At 42.3% G+C, this 20,852-nt stretch overlaps 1 protein-coding gene across 2 annotated transcripts in view; it reads left to right on the forward strand.

Annotated features, from left to right (window-relative positions):
• Positions 1–20,852, forward strand: part of ITSN1 (intersectin 1) — a 182,633-nt gene that overhangs the window by 39,988 nt on the left and 121,793 nt on the right. For both annotated transcript variants that reach the window (XM_019528885.1, XM_019528884.1), the window contains exons 2-3: positions 8,101–8,160; positions 19,311–19,403. In XM_019528885.1, the coding sequence (XP_019384430.1) occupies positions 8,133–8,160; positions 19,311–19,403 (121 nt within the window). In that variant the 5' untranslated portion in view covers positions 8,101–8,132. The remainder of the gene's footprint in view (positions 1–8,100; positions 8,161–19,310; positions 19,404–20,852) is intronic.

A 20,852-nucleotide genomic window follows, 5' to 3' on the forward strand; every position in this document is an offset into this window, starting at 1 on the left:
CAGCCCACTCCTGTAACCTATCCAGGTCTTGTTGCAGTCTTTCCCTCCCTACTAGCGTGCTCACCTCACCCCAAATTTTGGTATCATCAGTGAATTTAAACAGGTTGCATTTCACCCCGTCGTCCAAATCGCTGATGAAGAAATTGAACAGCGCAGGTCCCAGGACCGAGCCCTGGGGGACTCAGCTGCCCACTTCAAATATGACCCATCCACCACCACCCTCTGAGTACGACCCTTGAGCCAATCTGCAATCCATCTGACTGTGTAGGCATCATGACAGATGTCTGATCTGGTGTGGGTAGGGTTGCCACCTTTTACACCAGGAGTGCACAACTCAAGTATGTTCTTGGGCTACAGGTGATGTTGGCCAAAGCTAGGAGGGCTGAACCCAGTGCTGTACAAAGCATGGCATGCCAAATTATTACTGGGGAATTTGAAGTGCCGCGCACCAAATGTTTTGCTATAGTTTTGAGAGGAGGAAGGGGTGAGAGAGAGGAAAAGAGGACGAGAGAGAGAGGGTTGGGGTACCTGTGTACCCCCTGCCTGTGTCTTGCGTACCCCCAGGGGTATGCATACCACAGGTTGAGAAACTATGCTCCATACCCTTGCTGGGGCCAGTCTTTGGCCCCTTCATGGGTCAACTCTGTCCCCCCTTACTGGGGCCTTGAGGTTTTGCACTCAGGTGTCAAAAGCCATGCCTAACCCCACTGCCTGTCCCTAACTTTGGGTTACAGATGTGGGGGCTGGGGCTGTAAGGTGCCCCTTACTCACCTTTTCACTGGGGAGTGAACTAACATTGCATTTCTTGGGGACTACCCCACCATACCATCCTACCCCAGCAGGGTGTAGTTTTTGGCCATTCCCCAGGACCAAGAGCCTCCTGTCATGCCCATAGCTCCTGCTCTTACCTCCAAGATGTCATGAGCAGCAGCTCCAGACACATCATGTTCTCTCAGCTGCTAGCAGCAGACTACTGCCTCAGCCATGAAGGACTGGATTTAAAATGGAGGCTGCTCATCTCTCTCCTCCTATCTCAGGTCCCTCCTAAAGTCATGTGACTGCCTCATCAGGGGTAGCCTGCACCTGCTGATTGCCCTGCTGCCTGCTCCAAGCCCTTAAAGTGGTGGCCATCAAAGGTGCTCTGCCACAGACTTCTAGAAGAAATAATTAGAGGCTTGTCTATGTGCAAAATTGTAATAAGATGGATAAACATCTAAATTTGCACTTTCTGTTGCTTCTGCACAAGTCTGGGTGGTCCTTTCTTTCATAAGAGAAGTTTCTTACTTTGATTTTGCTTAAAGTAGGGTACATAGTCTTAAACCTGTGTCTATATACAGACTTGCACAGAAACAATGGAAAATGCATATTAAAAGCAGTTTAGCTATTTTATCAATAGTGCATGTATAAAACACCATAGGAGTACATTTTAATTAGAAATTACAACTTCTTCTAATGTGAGTCTCATGTCTGTCTTTGTCTTGTGCTCAGTTTGGGACTTCTCTGACATTGTGTATATTTTCTGTATCCCATAAAGAGCAGTCAAGGGAGCATGGTCCTTGCCATCTTCCTGCTGGGCTGGACTAAGATGGTGACCCTGAAGAGCCGCAGAAACTAGCTTTTGGGGGCCAGCTGCAATGATGCCCTACAACTCTTCTGTTTCTTAGTCTGGGTGCACGTCTCACTTGAGTTTGGACACTTCACCTTGCAATAAAATGTGGACCACTTTATCATGCTAGGCCATCAAGGTGGAAGATGGATGGCTAATCCTAAATGGGTGACCCCAGAAGGGTATTGGGGGGGAAGAGCATTTCAAGTTCTAGTGATACAGGTGTTTTACTAGTAAGCATTTCATCTTCAGCTCCTGGTGTGTTGAGGATGCACACTTTTGCCCTTTCACTTTTTTTTTTTATAATAAAGGTTTAAAAATAATTTTAAAAAAAACAAAAAAAAACAAAGTCTCTCTCATTCCATAAACTCCATATATGCTTACCAAGAGTAAATTCTCATAACTGTATTTTCCCACACAGATAAATTGTTTACATGCTCATTTTTAGTGTAGAATGTTACTAGCGTGGACTGGCTTCCTGTCAAGATAACACATCAGTGACCCATTTGTACATAAACGGTGTGCACACAAGTAATAGTTGAACTGCTGCAAAATATGACTGACTGGGAACGAGTTCACAATTGTGTTAAGTGCTATGGTCTGTCATCTGGTGGGAGCAAGTATCTAACCAAGCATATCCTGAAAGGGACAAAGGGATAGGGGACCCAAAGGCTGGGTAACCTGTGCCTGGGAGAATTTTCTGTTTTCCTTTCCCTTCTAAACATGAGTTCAGTAAACTTCCATAGCCCCCAAATGACCAACATCAGAAGTGCGCTTGCCTGTCTTGGGAATAGGACCCATGTGCTTTTGAGCAACCTAAGGCTTGGATGCATATGATGAAGGTGTACAGTTGAGTAGGGAGTAAACACACAGCTGGTTGTTAGGAAGAGAGTTTTTTTGAATAAACAATGCAAGAGAGCTCATTGATAAATGGTGCCAGCAAAAGGAGAAAAAAAAACAGGGTTGGGGGGGAACAGTAGAGTCCTGGCTACACACCAAAGTGGTCAATTGTGGCAGGAGGGGAGGAGCAATGCAATGTGGGATGTCTGGAAGACTGACCTGACCCATGTCCCAGAATATTTATTTATTTATTTATTAGATTTATAGTGAGGGACCTATCGTATATACAATTTCACAGAAATTGTGTAATTGGCAGTCTCCTGTGAAATAGCCAGTCCTCTGTGGAAGAAGCACGGGTAACTGGCTATGTTCTAAAAGCTGGCAAGGAGCTATCTTCTAGAAGGGTGGAGGAAAGGGAAAGGAGCAAAGAGGAGAAGAAAAAAAGGCAAACTGCTGTTTCCTGAAGTGGGGGTGAAGGTGGGGGGAGAGAGAGAGGTGGGAAAAGTTCCCATCTCTTTGTCTCTAGAAGCAGGGAGGGGGAGCAGGGAAAAGACCACCAAAAATCCCCTTCTCCTGAAGTGGGGGGATGACAGACTGAGCAGAGAAAATCGGTAATTACTCAGTAATTATTGTCCTGCTCCCTGAAGAGAGAATTTCTGAATTAGCAAGCCAGGCAGCTCCAGCTAGGGCTTTCAATTGATGCCTGGGAGGGGTAGGACTTGCAACACCTCATCCCCAAGCAGAGGTGTAGGGGGCCCCTGCTTTGCTCCACCTTCAAAATAGCAGCCCTGGCTTTGATATGGCTGTGAAATTGGGGAGTGCTGGCCATGTTACAGCCATGTAATTGGCTGCTGGGGCCTGTGAATTTGGTAGGTCCCTATTTATAACCCATCCTATCCAAAAGCTACAAACAACCCCAAACCTGAAAACTTTAAGTTCCCCCCTCTTCCCATAACCACTTCATCCCTACCTAAACACCCAATACAAGCAAACCCTCCTACCAATCCCAAGTACACCTCTCAATTGTCACACACATCTGGATACAAGAAACCTCTTTCAGCTTACCACCCCGACTCTCCACCACCCTGCCTTGACCCCAAGGACAATTTCTCCTCTTCCACCCTTCCCCAATGTCCCTTCCAAACTTCCACTCCTTCTGCCACAGACTGTGGCTGTCACCCTCTCCTCAGAAAGCACACCTAACTCTTTCCCCTCCTCCTACCAAATGCAACACTAAATTCCAAAAAACAGTACAAAGTAAAGACGCTCCATTTCAGCCCTGTACACTGCCAAAAGGCAACGTCAAAGGGTGCCCTTCAACATTGCCCCTAGGCAGTAACTGAGGGTGGCATTGACCCAGGGAGTCCTGCTGGCTCTGTGGAGCCTGCAGGCTGGCCACATCCTTTACTCCTCTGGGTGGCTGAAATGGTGCCTGGGCTGGGACCAGTGACAGTAGCTGTTCTTCAGTTCAGGGGTGAAATGATTGGTGTCCACATGTAACATTGAACCTGTTTAGAGAAAGACTTCATTTTCAAGGTACACTTTTGAACTGTGCCATCTCTAAACCAGTTTAACAGGCATGTCTGTCTGTCTGTTTCAGTTTTAAACTACATTTAAACTGATCTAAGCGTTGGGTGTCTCCATGCCCATCAAGTGATCAACAATTGTCTGTGTATTCTATAATAGCTATTGTACTCTGAATTCACAAAGTACCTTAATTAGAATGAATTGTCAAGTGCAGACAAGAATAAAAGAAAAAGTGCAGAGAAGCTCTCCATTCCTGCATTTAAGGCTTTTGGGCCATCAAGGGGGCACAGGGAGCTATGGAGATAGTTTTGGCTACATGTGGCTTTATGCAAGGATGGGGGAGTATGAAGAGAATGTGGGGAGATAAGGTGTTGCTGGGTATATTTCTGAATAGGCACAAGGATATGGTTTGGGAGGAAGAAACTGGACAGAGAAAAGCAAGGCATTTTCTCATAAATGCAACCCCCAAAAACTTGAAATATTGAATCAAAACTTGTGGCAGAGGTGATATATTTTATTAGATCAACTAGATATTTGCCAAAAAAAATATTTGCAAGCTTTCATGCACAGGCATTCTTCATCAGGCATAGGAGATTGCAAAGACTGTAAATGTTCTCCTGGGTAGAAATGAAAATTCATATTTCACAGGAGAGCTGAAGGTGTGGTAAAGTCAGTCTTCTCTCAGTAGGTATCCTTCCTGCAAACTTTTTCTTCATAGTGTAAAAGTCTTAAGCGAGATGGAATTGAATCTTCGGGCTGCTTCTTTTAACTGATTCCCTGTGGGTGATGTGAAGTGAAAATGTACGTAACTGCGGCCACACGTACCTGCAGATTATTGATTAATGCCCATGTGCTTTCATTGGAATGTGACTTATGAAAGTGCCTGTGTGGACACGTCTAAGAAAATAAATATGTTCTGATGCTAGATAAAAATGGTGGAAGAAACACGTAGCGTTGAGTTTAATGTGAACCCCTAGACTGCGTGTTTTAAAGTGTATATGCACAATTTTATGGAGTTGAGAGTGAAATTCGTTCTGAATAATTTTACTAGTCAGGACAAATGGATTGTGTCACCCTGCATATTTTAGGTAAATGTCCTTTATTGTTTTTACATTAAGTGACCTATATGTCAGCAGTACTTGACCAAAGAGAACTTTATTTGACTTTCTGGGGCAAATTGGGGAGGCATGGGGGAGAGTGGCATAGGGGAAAGGAAAAGAAAAAGAAACAAATAAGCGAGAAGGACTGGTCCAGAATTCTTTATTCTTCTCACAATATTCTAACTTAAAATTTCACAATTATTTGACACCTTCAAATAAATACCAGCTTGTCTAGTAATGTTTATATATTCTGTACTGGAATAATTTGATTATGGAAAGTCTCTTTTTCTTTTCCACCTTAAGATGGTAAAATTAAATTGTAAAATGAAATTCAGTTCTTGAGTGCTTACTTTTCCTTAAAAACCTATTAAAATATAAGATAAATTCTTAATAGAATGAATTATGCTAGACATTTAGTGAATACGTAGAACGTAGTTTCTGCCCCAAAATGCTTGTTATCTAAAAGATTCTTTAAAAAACAACCCTGCCCCCTCCAAACTCATTGTTACAAGGCTATTCGAACTCTGACTTCTTAGCTTGAACAAACATTATTCAATGCTTTTTGAATATAAAAGAACACTGAGCTGTTAGGCCCAGCTTGCATTCCCAGTCAGATCTCCATAGGTCTCTAGCATCTCCTGGGATGTAAAATCAAATTATTCTTCATAATAGATAGGCATTGTACTGACAGTGATCAGCAGACTTAAATTTCTGTGTCTTTCTCTGGTATGTTGATCTTTCTCTCCCTTTGTTTGAATCTTTTGGTATGTCTCTCTGTCTTCAGTTATTTTTTCCAGTCTCTCAAGTTTACTTTCTACTTTCCTCATTTGTGTCTCTTCAAGACACTTTTCTTTTGTGCCTCTTGCTAATGACTAATATCTCTGTCTCTCTGTCCACTACCCTTTCACTGCCATTCTCTCTTCTGCTTGGAATGGTTTTTATGCATGCCTCAGCATCCAGCTGGTAACTAGTCATGAGACTTACTTTGGTGTATACAATGTAGGAGTGATAAGCTACCTCTTCCTGTGGAGTTCCTGAACTCTACCTAAGAGATTGTTTTCCCTCAAATGGCTGAACTTGCAAGCCCTGTTCTGACCCAATAGTCATAATCCTTGATTTTTTTTTAACTCGTGAAATGTGAGTAGGTGAATGAATTGTTGAATTCCATTTTTGTTCATTTTTTTTCTGGTTCTCTCCCTTATCAAGTCTGGTCTTCCGTTCTCTCTGACTCTCTTCCTCTCCTGTCTCTTCTTTTCCTACTGCATTCCTTGTTTTTTTTTTTTCACAGTCCCACGTGGTAAGCGTTCAGGGGCAGGAGTTCATCTTTCTTCCTATTACGTTTAACATTTTAAACAAGTAGAATTTTTTTATGACACTCATGTTGCAACATGTCTATGTAAGTAGTTACTGGAAGACATTGCACTGGAATCTGTGTTATCATTTACTGTTAGTTTTAGAAAGTAAAACTACAGTAATAAGGGGGGAGTAGATTAAGTGATCATCGAACAGTTGCAGTGGTTAAAGTGCTAATCCGTGAAGGTTTGAAAGCCTTTGAAAAAATGACCTTTGCTAACAGAAGCGTCAAATGTTAAAACCTGTGTTGGATTATGACCTCATCAAATTTCTTTATGTCAGCTGCTATGACTTCAGGTTTCTTGGCTAATGACTAGAATCCATTCTATCTCATGTACAAAACTTTGCCTGCAGTTTGAAAGGAGAATTCAGAATAATGCATTGTTTCTGGAATGAGATAAATATGGTAGAAAAATGATTTATCTGAGAGTGATCTGTCACATCTTGTCAGTTTCTTCTCTTGCTCCCCAAATTACAGTTAAGTAGGAAGTCTGGTTTTCATGACTGATTACCGTAATAGTAGCAAAGTGTTTTCTCTGCAGTGACGGTAGTGGCAAGCCGTGTATACAGTAGATTTAGGCATGTGCAATCAGAATATCATGGAGGTTTAGAAGAACACTTGGGAAATCAGACAAAAGACAACTCATATGGGTTAATGCAATTCTCTCAGCACTTTTTGTTTGTTTTGTTTAATGATTTTGATAAATTTCTGCTGCAACTTAAATAGCCTAAACTATTCTCCTTTCAATTCTGTTTTCTTTCACTTTTCTTCTGTTGCCTGGAATACATGAGTGGAATCTAGTAGGACAGGAGGCTGCTCTTTCATTGTTTTGTGGCTCTGACAGTGGCCATTGTCCTCTGGCTCAGACAGTTCATGTCACTTCTTGTGTGGAATAAGAAAAATGACTGTTAAAAAAATTCCAAAAAACCTGGGGGATAGTTTTAATTTGAAAACAAAAATAGTATTTAAGTTAACACATTTAATGTAAGTATGGTTCTCCCACTCTAATGCATTTTGCCTGTAATATTCCCTTTAGAATTGTGGTGCCAGCAATTTAGCTTGGGCTATTGTTGAATACATTTTTAACAGAATAACAAGCATTATTTCCACTTTAGTCGCCATTTTTCCTTATGCTTTTCATACAAACGTGAAAGGATACTAGACGAGCAAGACAGTGAAGTTTATGGGTTCTTTGTTAAACAAAAGTTAAAAATAAAAATGGGATTCTTTCATCAACTGTCGTCTTGGAGGATCATCCCTTGCACTTGAATAGGAGCAGAGCAGTCACGCTCAGTGGAAGGAATGTAGTTTGAGGAACATGGTGTTTGCTTTTCCTAAAATCTTGTCTGTTGTATGGCTGATTTAACTCCATTTCTTACTACATCACTGTTCTATTATAAATTAAGGTAATTTGCTCTTGTGGATATGTTTGTTACACAAGTGAAAGCAAATGTCAGAAATGTGTAGGATAATAATAAATAATTATACATTAATTTCTCCCTTAGTGATCATTTTCCTTAATATTTTACAATTATACAATTGCCTATCTTAATTTCCCTTATTTTTTACGTAGTAACTGACCATGTAACTCTAGAGGTAATACTTGTTTAAAATGGAAGTTATATTATGTCATGAAGACCTGTTTATATTACTCTGCTCTCTTTCTGTTCCAGGCCTCTATTAGCAAGCTAAAAGTGACTGAACCATGGCTCAGTTTCCAACACCTTTTGGGGGTAAGTTGTTCATGCAGAGGATGTGTAGTTTTTTTCCATTTTTGGATTAACTCAGAAAAATTACGTTCCTTTCAAAATATGTTTTATACTAACATGTTTATAAAACATACTAATCTAGCAGGAGTATCCAGCTGTCCTCCTAGTACTATGTAGTTTCTGTAGAATCAGTAAAGAAGACATACAAAACTGAGAAGAAATGCATTCACTCAGAACCTAGTTAACTGAAGAATTTCTACAGTTTTCCTTTGTGGCAAGGTCCCCATAGATCCATTTACAATTGATCTTTTAGCCTAATTGCAGCTTCAGGTCAAAACCAGGCCCGTCAGTCACTTGCAGGAAGACAGTTACTGCATCCCCTTAAGTTCCCTCCAGTTTATTGCTCCCCAGTAGGCACGTCTACATGTGCAAATAATCTTGAATAAATCACTCAAAAATAAACCCTCCCAGGCACATGTCTACACATGCAGGGACCTGGAAGCAGATTTGTTGCTCCTAGCAGCAGACTGCTTCTGCTCCCTGCGGCCCTGCAATGGGCCCCTGCAGCAGCTCCCCAGGGATCTTCTCCAAGGTGCTAGCCCAGGGGCCAGGAGACAGCTGTTTTCTGGCTGGGGCTGGAACATTGCTGCCTGCTGCTGGGGCATGCTCTGCCACTGAAGACCAGCGGAGACAATGTCCCCATGCCCCAGCAGCAGGGAGCTCCTATCCCCCACTGCAAATGTCGGGTCAGGCTGGGAGATCCTTATCTCCCAGTACCAGCTCCTCAGTCGTGGGGTTGGCTCTGGGAGATCCTTATCTCCCAGCCGAAGTCTTGTAGTCGACTGCGGAGCTGGCACTGTGGGAGATCCTTATCTCCCATCCCAGGCCCCGCAACTGCAGGACTCAGTCTGGGAGATAAGGATTTCCCAGTGCCGGCCCTGCAACCGTGGAGCTGGTCCTGGGAGATAAGGATATTGGAGCCCGGGCCCCACGACTGCAAGACTTGAGTTGGGAGATCCCCGCTGCCTGGCTGGCTGGGAGCACATTTGCTCCTGGTCAGACATCTACATGCACACTACATGCAGTAAGTAATCTCGAGTAAATTCTCTACTTGCATTTGTAGGTAACAGATTTACTTGTGCTTAGAGCCAATTACAGTGCAGTAAGCATCTTCATGTGTAACATTACTCCGCAGTAGAGCATCTCATGTAGAAGTGCCTAGTAACTGCTAAGTCAGGCATTTTCTAAGGGTATTCCAAAGCTAGTTTAATATTTATTTTTGGCTTCTCTTTCAGCATATGCTTTGGAATGAAGAGAGGGAGACATTAGCTCAGGCCACGTCCATATGTGCAAAATGCAGTTTAGTTAATGCACATTAAATCTAATACCTCCATTGTGTGGCACTAAGAAAATGCGCATTGGCCTGTCATCATAATGCACAATAACTGAAGAGCGTGGACATTTATACACAAGCACTGTCTGGTCTGACGCACCGGATCTCTGCTCCACAGGCGAGCTGATGTACCCAGTGCTGCATCACACACATTTATATAAATGGTGAAATGCACGTCAGCACTGAGAAAATGGTGGCGGTGCACTTTTGAACTAAAACACCTTTGATGTGTTTTAGTTCAAAAGTGCACTCCCGCCATTTTCCACCATTTATACAAATGTAGGTGCTGCAGCGCTGGACGCTTTTAAAAGCGCCCGGTGCTGTATCGCAAGCATGTGTACAAATGCCCCATGGTTTTTAGTGACACTTAATGCACATTAAAATAGGCTAATGCACATTAAAGTATATGTGTAGATTAAACCTTCAGAGTTAAGTGCTTATCTTTCTTCTCTTCTGCCCTCCAAGATCTCCTTCCCTTCTCTTTATAAGACCAGAAGGTTCTTCATAGTATACCAGTTTTAGCTTGGTATTGGTACAAAATAACTGTAGGTATTTGCTCATCAAGAACTCAGTGTTTTCAGTGAAGAAAGAGACCCTGATAGCATGGCTGCCTGACTGTTCAGGCCCTACATGTGCAACAGAACCTACTAACACAAAATTCCATCAACACCTGTCTACAGAGAAGAGACTACTAACACGGTGTTCTGGAGTGAGTCTTTACCACTCACTTTCATATTTACCCTTTTCTACAACTCCTTTAGCAAGTCTTTCTGAGCCTTTTAGGAGGTTTCACTTTTGTGTCAGGGTGACAAAGTGTCAGATTCGGTTCCTGATTTGCTTTTTTAGTAGAAAGCTTTTCCTTTAGGTTTTTGCAGACTGGAGTCCTTATACAGTGATCTGATTGACTTGTACTTTTGGCAGGTGTGCCTCAGCACATAGTTGCAGATGTGCATTAGTTGTAGGCCACTAAGGCTGATTTGCTTTTTCTGGATGGTGGTATTTGCTTTTGCATCCATAGGTACATTTCTTACCATAAGGACTTGGTTGCTTCTTGTGTTCTGAAAAATTAGTTTCTTCCTAAGAAGACTGTCCAGATTTGAGCAGTGATAGTCAAGAGGATCATCAGGAGGCATGAATGTTGGATCTTCTTGTAGTGTAGGCGTACACTTAACTAGGTTCAGTTTCTCACAATCTGCTACACCCAGAATGAGTGTCATCTCATTGAGGTACAAACTCCTATTCATTGTGGTATGTCTATTTTTATATTGGATGCTAGCCATGCATCTCCCCACTTTACTGGTACAGGTTTCCCACACTTTATGCAGTACGTGCGTTCCTGGAAAATGGCGCATAACTTGAATTTGCATGAAGGGAACCCACTTTACAATGTAACAAATAGGGATACGTTCCAAGACCTTGACTGTACTAACCCCCAGACCCATTTTTACCACTTTTACAAGACTAGTTGGTACTCACCAACAGCAGACAGTTAGAGATAAGCTAGCGGGATGCTTAGAAGCCATGATGGGGGTGGCAACTACAGAAACGCATGTTGTAGACCATGAGCAAGGAACACAGTTCTACGCAGGAGACTATATTTTGGTGTGTGTTACTCCCACAGTGCACCTCACAAAGGAGCTGACTGTGGGCTTCCACCACATCGATCACATAAGAGTGAATTTGCCTTGGATAAAAAGAATTTTGGTATAAAAAAGGACATTGCATAAAGCGAGGGGAAGCCTATATATTTGGTCCTGAACAGCCATTTATTTTGATGCTTGTTGGACTCACTTTTGGTCTCAATTTTAATTTTCTAGTTGCATGCTGAGCTCTAGTGTCCAATTTAAATGAAACCATTGTTCCTTGCACTTTCACTGTCAAAATCCAGTCCCTGTCATTGATTTTGCTTGGTTTTACCATATCTATGAAATTATCTTAGTGTGCTGTTGTCAGCTGTAATCGTTTGGAATTTTTCTGTTTGGGATCTGCAGCACCTGGCAAAACTGTTTCTCTTGTGATAGTTAAAACAGGGCTTTCTAAATGCAGCACAGTGTTTGAGGCTATGTTACCTTCCACACTTGGTACATGCCTGCTTATTTTCTTTCTTTCTTTCCCTATAATGCTCTTCATGTTAATTGAATATTGCACCCTGTGAAGTGGCTTTTCCTGGTCACATGCTTTCTTTCATGCCTTCTACATGGATGACTCCCTTTTGGTGCATTTAGCTCTGCAGCCTGAGCCATCAGTTTCTGCTGCCGTGGGCATTTGGACAGTCTTTTCTAGGGGCAAGTCTTCCTAATACATAGCCTTTGTTGTATTGCAGTGTCAGGATTGCCAAAAATAATCTTATCGCTAATCAGAGATTCTGTCAAGTTTCCGAAAACACAGTTCTTAGGGTTTTTTTTACTTCAGTAACATACTAATCTACACTTTGTTTGCACATCAAACTCTGTGCCTTTCAAGGGTCTTATTCTTTTTTGGCATGGGGTATTCCTCAAATAAGGACAGTATTAAACTTCATTTAATATTTGACCTTTTGCAAATGTAAAGGTGTTATAAACAGCCATGGCTTCCTCTTCTGCAGTGTGTAAGAAAATAAATTATTTGACTGCCAGTTTTTGCTTCTGCCCCTGTGGCTGCTAGGTACCATTTCAACCTTTGTCTGAACACTCTCCAGTTCTCTGCTATATTTCCCAACACTAGAACGGCAGATAGAGGTTGTAGCACTTCCGTGACCAACTTTCCTTTTCCTTAGATTATAATCGTGCAGAAGGATCACTTAGAGGCCCTTGTCATTCCACATGACTGAGTTACTCCACTTGCTCTCAGTTTCCAACTTCTTTTTCAGTTTGGATTTCAAATTCTTTCAAGTTCTTTATCATTAACTACGTTTGACAACATCCCTGGGTGAACACGCAGTTCAGGAAATATAGGCATAGGAGGAATAAGAACAACTAACAACAAACTTTAATCATGGAGCAGTAAGCCAGTGGTCTCCAAACTTTTGATTGCACACCCCTATCAGTAAAAAAATTTTGAGCACGCACCCCCAATATATGTATATTTATTTATTTATAAATTATATACATGTACTACTCAGTATAACACTGTACAAAGTTTGGAGACCACCGTACACTGTACTACTGTACCTCCACGTTGTGGAACTCCCACTCTTCCCTCAGGATACCTCGAGTACCATACGTGACACATGACCATCTGACATACGGACCGAGTGAAGGCGCCAGTGTCAATCCATATATTAAATATTAGTAAATCTTAATTTATTTCTTATTTTTTTAGATAAAAAATAAATATAAATAGAAGTTCTAATATTTTCTTCCTGCACTCCAATGGATCGTCTTGTGCACCCACGTTGGAGACCACTGCAGTAAGCAACATCCACAGATCCAATGTCTCTCTCTCTTTCTCTCTCTTCTCGCATACTGACTAGCTAGCTAGGTGCTAGCTCAAAACCACCTCCCAATTCCAACAGAGAAAATGCCTTTGCATACTACTACTATAAGAAGTGTGCCTACCAGAAGTGGGTGGACAGCTTTACAGCATACTTCTGTTCTCAAGCCAAAAATTGCTTGGATTTAGTGTTTCTTTCTGGGATGTAAGGGCTGGGGACATTTGTTTCTATTTTATGCAGCCATATGAGTTGTTGGTACTTCTGATCCTACAATGGGACAAATTTAGTTCCTAGATATCTTAATGATACAAGGGGGGAGAGAGTATGGAAAGCTGAAACTATTTAGAATCATTAGAAAAAAAAAATTTCTACCCCAACTCCATGAGTCTCTCCTCTGTTGTCTACATTTTTCCCAACCAGTCCTGTCTGAAATTAGATTGCTATTTGGTGTCAGTCTCGTAAGAGCAAAAAGGATGACTATAAAGCTCTGGTCAAATAAGGTGACATGGTGGAGGGGATACCCTTTGGAGTTGTGCAAGAATCAAAGGAACTGCTTTATTCTTTTCCTAGTGTCACAGCCCATGATAAGTCCACAGCATAAACAAATGCTTCAGAGTGTATTTCTGCCTTCACATATTATACCCCACTCCCTACTCTATTTTCATCATCAAAGTATGAGGGACAAGCAAAACAGGGTCCTATTGGAAATGCCCAGATAAGTTCCTAATGGAAACTTGTTTTCAAAGCATTCCCATTTTACCATCCTCAGACAGTTCTTATATTTTTGCAGACGGATGGCAGCCTTTTCTTTTCTCAGCTTCAGTGATTACCATTTGATTTTTATATGTCTTCTCTGAGTCTCTCTTCATTTATCATAGTAGCAATAATAATTACTTTACAGACAAAAAACATCGTGTAACTTCTTCCCAGGTAGCCTTTTGTGATCAGGATTCTCTACAGAAAGGAAGCAGTAATAGATATGCTAGAGCATCTTGGATTTGGAACAGACATAGACTCACAGTGCCAGGAAAGGAAATCCTAGGCCTACTCTGTGGATGAGTACTATCAGGTGCAAGAAGAATATTACCAAAGGACTAAGACTGTCATAAAAAAACCACATGGTGTCACAGAAAATCTCATTCTTGATGAAAAACTGACCTTCATGTTTCTGTGATCAAATTTACATCTTCACCTGTGTAGGAACTTTAGGTATTCCCTATGTATCTTCTGCTTCTATATTCAAAGGGGAACATATATCTTCTGTCTGCTATTGGAAGAATCTAGCTTCACTTGTATTTTCTTCTCCCCTACCTATAAATAGAGAAAATAATGGTAACTTTTCTAGGGTACCTCCTTATTTCAGTTTAGGGACTACTTATCTGAAAGATTATTATATTTGCCTTCTGTAACACAGTTTTTTGGAGTGCTGCCCTGACCTCAGGTAACAGATCCATTCTGGCTACGAGAGTTAATGTGTTTTACTGCATTTTCATAACTTGGAAGAGTGTGATTTATTGTACTCTACACTGGGTGGGGAAGTTTCAAAGATTCCTATAGCTCCGTGCATCCCTCCGTCCATGGGAATAAACACCAGGATTGGCATGGGGAAAGGCTGATGAGCAGGATGATTGCTCCACCTAGAAATACTTGCTCATAGGTCAGTTTGGGATGGTAACTGCCCTCTTTGAATTAAAAAAAACCCCCAGTAATATTCTGCATTCTGTTTATCTAGATCAAGTGCCTTTCAGTATCTCTCTGGCAAGGCCCAGGATCTGATGTGGTAAATGATGTCTCTAAGTGCTGGACAAATTTCCCGATATGTCTTCTCACTTTTTCCACCAATGCCCTGGATAGCAAAAGATAAAAACAAGGCAGTAACAGTGATACTATTCATGCCTTTCTGACTAACCTACCACCGACTCTTCAGACGTTTCTGTCTCAGAAGAGAACTACTATTGCAAGACCAGTTCTCCATTTGGGGGAATGAGTATTTAGGCCTCCAGTCTTGTCAGGATGGCTCTGTTTTGGTTGTGTCTCTAAGTAATAAAGCTAAATCTGTAGTTTACTATTAGCATGTTCAGGAAAGGGATATATTGCACAAATCCCAACAGTAAATGCTACCTTATAATGTTAGCTTTATTCTAACCCTACAAGGTCATACACCATGACCTTTGAACATCATTCTGTTCCTTGTAGGATGCTGACCTCTTGCAGAAGATATTATTATTTTGCCTACCTATTAAAATAGGCCTCTCTTTTGGCTACTAGCTTCAGTCAAGTGAGTGTTTTTGTTTTTTAAGTTAGAACCTTTCTCTAACAGGACTCCAGTGTTGCACTTTTAATTTGGACGAGAGATTCCCACAAACTTCATTGCTTTCATTTCCTAAGAAAATTAAAAAAAGACTCTTTAATTAAGTCTCAAAGCCTAGTTCTTAGGAGCACTGACAGTTTATCTAAATTAAGTCAGTACCATGTCCTTTCTTTTAACAGTGGACTTCATCCCACCTTGGTGCTCAGGAGAAGCTAGGCAAGAGAATTATATGTGGTGCACTTTTGTTTTAGATGTTTGTATTTAAAAGATAGTGCTGCTTCCCTCCCAGGGAACATGTAGCTCTGAAAATTTCATTATAGCATCTCTGTGGACCTTAGTTCAAAGAGTTAGCATTTATATGTGCTTGCCTAAATATGCCTTTTCTTAAACTAATAAGCTCCACAAACCCTGCCTACCTTAGGGATGAATAGATCGTTCACAATAGAAATGGAAATTTTCACCAAAGGATTTGGGTTTATTGTTGTGAGATGGAATTTACCATGTTCTGTAGTAGGGGGGAATTGTCTTTTTCCCCAAGAAGATATCTAGCACATTATATAATTTGTGAATTACCTTAGTTATGGAAGCTATCTCAACTGTAAGGAACTTCAAGAGGCAAGGCATTCCTGTGCTGTTCAGTTACTGGATCTCATTCTGTCCCAAGCTTTGAGCAAGCTGAAGTACCCTTTGGGTATGTCTACACGTGGATTAGATCCAGGAACGGTTTACTTGCAAGTAAATGCTCCCTGGCAAGCGTCTGTATGTGCAGAGAAGCAGAAGCAAATTTGCTGTTAATGGCAGCAAACTGCTCCCACTTCTTGGAGCCCTGCAATGGGACCCTACAGTCACCAGTGGGAGCTCTAGGCTCCCCCTGCATGCTAGCCTAGGGGGGTGGCAGGGAACAGTGGTCCAGGAGACAGCTGTTTCCTTGCTGGGGCTGGGACATTGCACCCTGCCTCTGGGGGGCTGCCTGCTGCCAGGGGTCAGAGACAAGGTCCCTCTACTCTGGCAGCAGGAGCTCCTAGCCCTAGCTCACCAATCAGGGTCAGGGGACTTGGAAAGAGCTGTAGAGGAGGGGCAGGTCCCAGGCCCTGCCCTGATATGCTGGTAGGGAAGCCAGCTCACTGCTAGCTGTCCTACCAGTGGATTGAGACAAGGGGCTGGGACCTACCCCACCCTTGCAGCTCTTTCCAAGCCTTGTGACTCGATTACCTCATCGGGGCATGGGGCTGGGACCTGGCCCTGACTGGGACAGGTCCCAGCCCCCACTCAGTGACCACAGGGAAGAGGCTGGGGAGCTTGTTCCCTAATCAGCTCTGTGAGCACAGAGCTGGGTAAGGAGCAGGCTCCCCAGCCCTCCCAGTAGGAGGTGCCCAATGGCATTTCTGCAACTGTAGAGCTTGGGCTGGGAGATCCGTATCTCCCAGCCTGAGCTCTGTTGTCACAGAGCTGGTGCTGGGAGATAAGGATCTCCCAGCCTCCCACGGCCTGATCAAGATGCTGCAACAGGGGCTGGGAAATAAAGATCTCCCAGCCCCCACTTGGACATTGTGATCTCAGAGCAGGGAGCTTGGAGTTATGCTGATAGTCCCCTCCTGGCCTCTGGTGGCGAAGCCTGCCCCAGCAGCAGACAGCTCCCAGAGCAGGTACCAATCTCCCGCCCCCTGGTGGCGTGTTACCTGGGTCAGTTTTGTTCCCAGTCAGGTGTCTACATGAACACTATTGCACAGTTAGTAATTGCAAGTCAATTCGCCACTTGCATTTACAGGTAGCAAATGTATTCACGATCAGCGAGGTTTACTGCTTAGTAAGCATGTGTACATGTAGACACACGTGCTTACTGCACAGTAAACTACACTACGGCGCAGTAAAGCATCTTGTATAGATGCACTCATTCTAAACTAGTCTGTGAGCCTTATTACTTGAATTTCTGTCTTCCAGGTTATTGTTTTCTTGTTTCTGCTCTCTCACAGTTCTAAGTATTGACAAGGTTTTTTCTGCAACTGCGAAGAAGGAAGAACTGCCTATAACAATGTATAGTCATGAGTGTTTGTGGGACATTTGAGGTAGCAGTGAGAACAACAGTGCTCACTTCTGTCAACTCCTAAACATTCTATGTCTTTTCTTATTTTATTTTGGTTTTATATTTTTTTATTTTACTCAGTTCTTGATAATTTTTTCCTCTGTATTTTGACAACATTTTTTTCCCCTGTAGTTTGGGCAGTGGTGTAACAAGGTGGGCATGTTATAGGGACAAACTGCCCCAGGGGGTGACTTGGTTGGGGGAGAGGGGGTATTAAAAAAGGCAACTGCTGCTGACAGCTGCACGTTCATGATTTTGAACTGGAAGTCACTGCTTCTGCTTTTCCCCGGGCATCTGGCTGCATCTCTATGCTACCAATCTGGGAAGATAGTAGTTGTCTCATATCAACATAAAACTTGTTGAAGCTCAATTTCTGCAAGTTTCTTCTATCTTTGGCATTGTCACTGACTGAGGGACCTTGTTCTGAAACTATTAGACAGAGGTCTATTGAATCACACTGACTCCATGGCTCTGCTGACCTATGGGGATAATGTCCAGAAATCTTGTTGGTTAACATGTCTGCAGTACAGCCCAGTATTACAGGTGCTCAGCGTGTTTTATGTTGGAATTATATTCACAAAGCAGTTGCGGGGTGTGTTTGATTAGCTTTAAAACACAGGTCTATCCTGTGTGACTAATTTGCTTGACAGTATGCAAACTGAATTATGAAAATGTTTTGTTGAAACAATGCCTAGACAGTGTACAGTGTTATACAGGTGTACAGAGCTCCTTTGAGAATTAGGTGTCATAACTCAGACTTTTCTTTACTTGGAGTCTGTAGTCATTACATACTGGAATAATTTTGTCTCTTCTGTTCTAAAAACTAAGGCTAGAGCTGTTCAGCACTTTTATTTGTGATGAATGATACTGAACTGACACTAGACTTCCAGTGTCATAATTTTTAAATAATTTATAACAGATTTTCTATAAAAGCCATAAACTGTTTTCTTGTCACAAACTGCAAGTAATATGGGAAGCATCTCCCAGATAAATTTAGGAGAGACACAAACAGAGAAGAAGACCTAGATAATTCATTACTATAGCTCTATCTCAGTCTTCTAATATTCTTTCAGGAGAACTGTGTGTTATTAGTATAAATGTTTTCCGTTTCTTGAGCTCATGGGGAGCAAACATAAACTGCTGCATCAGAGCTGATCTGTGTTATACATTCATACATATGCCCTTAGGAATTCTAAAGGTATAATGTTGTAATATCTATCTAGAAATTGTTGAGACCAGCCTCAAATACAGTATTGTGTCAAACTACCTTGACTTCTCTCAAGGGAAAGATGCTGTTTTTGCCATAAGTGCAAGGAAAATTAACAGAGGTAAAAAAAGAAACAGTAGGAGAGAAGGAGCGAATCAAGCATTCTGCCTGGAGAAGGCATTGCTACCATTGTGGTTTTGTAAAAAGCAGTTTAATGTAAAACTAAATGATGAACTACAAGCTTTCAAATCTCACCAAATACCCTAGCAAATTATGAAGTTTTTCTTTTGCTCAGGAATTTTAGGATATGCTTTTCTTTAGACCTTGTGGTTTTTATTTTGCCTGTTTAAACAAATGCTTTTCATACCCTTTTGTGTATCCCTGAACTTCCTTGTTAAATAAGCAAAGTTTATATCTATATTTATGATGATATAAACCAGTGGTGCTCAAACTTCCAGCCCTGCAGGCCAGCTGAGTGGCATGGGGCTGCTCTGTAGGCCAGATCCATGGGTGGAGTGGGTCCATGGGCCTGATTCACCATGGTGTCAGCTTGCTGAATCCAGCTGCAGCATGATTCAGCAGCAGCATCCAACCCACAAGGCAACTCATGCGTCCAGAATAGTGGCAGTGTTAATTGCTATGGCTCTGGAACGTGTGGTAATTAACACTGCCACTGTCTCTTTACCACCACATTTTTATACAGAAGTGTTGCAGAGGAACAAATAGTGCAGCTTTTTCTATAATTTTTTTTCACCTTTTCCACACTAGGCAACCTGGATATCTGGGCCATAACCGTGGAAGAGAGAGCTAAGCATGATCAGCAGTTCCATAGTCTGAAACCAACATCGGGATTTATCACTGGTAATCGGTTTTCACATTCAGGTTTTTTTAATTACATGCAACTCATAGTGACTATGTATATCTATGGGCATCAGAGAAATACAGGCACATGGGTCTCTCTCCTTCTCACTCTAAAAAAAGCAGATTTTATGCAAACTCATGTTCATCATTCTTGTATTACTCTACCACAACACCTTCACCTCTTTGGGAATTTTACTTTAAACTTGATATTCTTTGTCTGTCAGAAAGGATCAGGTAAATCCGAACTTGAGTGTGCAGGAGAAGAGGTGCACAACTTTTGGCCCACAGGCCAGATGTGGCCTGCAGAGCCATAGATATTCATCCTGCAGGACTCCCCAGTAATCGGGAAATTGATGGCAAGGGGGTAGTGGCAATAAATACAGCCACCCTTCTTGATGCTAGATTCCCAAAATCCAAGCCCTGCACAGCAGGTTGGGGCCAGATCATATCCCTCCTCCACCCCCACAGCTGGATGAGGCTGGGCCATGCTCCCTTTCCCCTGTGGGGCCTCAGCTCAAGCCCCCTTCTCCCCTTTGGGTAGGCTTGGGGCTGGGCCAAGGAAATGACCAGGCCCTTCCCCCTCCCTGTGTGGGGCTGGGTTCCCTTTCCCCACAGGGCTGGGCCATGCCCCTCTCCCCTCCTGCAGGGCTGGGTTGGGGCTGGGCTGTGCCCCCTCCTCCCCCGCTGCCCCAAGTGCCCTAGGCTGGATTGGGACCACCAGCCAGATCCAGCCTGCAAATGGCCTGGGCACTGCCCATCCAGCCCAGTGGTCAAAAAGACTGATTACCTCTGTACTAGAGTGATACCTTGATGTTGTTCATGATTTTTGATTTATCAGTGTTTCAATACCTCTGTCACAGTGGGTCATCAAAATAGAGTAAATTGTTTAAATGTGAGATATACCAAATTGTCTAAATCTGCTTAAGAAACTTTACTTAAACCAGCACATGCATTTGTGTTGATGACTTTTTATCTGTTTCACAAATGACTTATGCCAGTTTCACTTGTGAGAACTAAGCCAGCAAGTGTGTAGTTAGGGGCTTGTTTTAAAACTAGTGCAGGTTGCAGGTGCAGACCAAGCTTAATACAAGTGTGATACTTATTTTATGGTTTTCTTTGATTCTTTTCAACACTGCATGAATGTCATCTTCTCCCTGCAGTAAAATTGCCTTAGTGCTTTCCACTGCTTTTGTTCTTTACCTGTTAGGAGCCCTCAGAATATCAGGTTAGACCCATGGTCTGAAGAGCCTTATCAAGGTCCCTAAAGTCATGTATATTTGGGAGGGTACAAGCTGATTATTGCAGTTGCTCTTATATGCCAGACACTACAACATCTGGCACAGTTCTTTTGTGTAACTTAATTTCATAGTTTCATAGTTTCATAGTTTCTAGGGTCAGAAAGGACCTGAGTAGATCATCTAGTCTGACCCCCTGCCATGGCAGGAAAGA

Source organism: Crocodylus porosus, unplaced genomic scaffold (assembly GCF_001723895.1).
Source record: "Crocodylus porosus isolate Cpor-Errol unplaced genomic scaffold, CroPor_comp1, whole genome shotgun sequence".
In the NCBI taxonomy this organism is placed as follows: Eukaryota; Metazoa; Chordata; order Crocodylia; family Crocodylidae; genus Crocodylus; species Crocodylus porosus.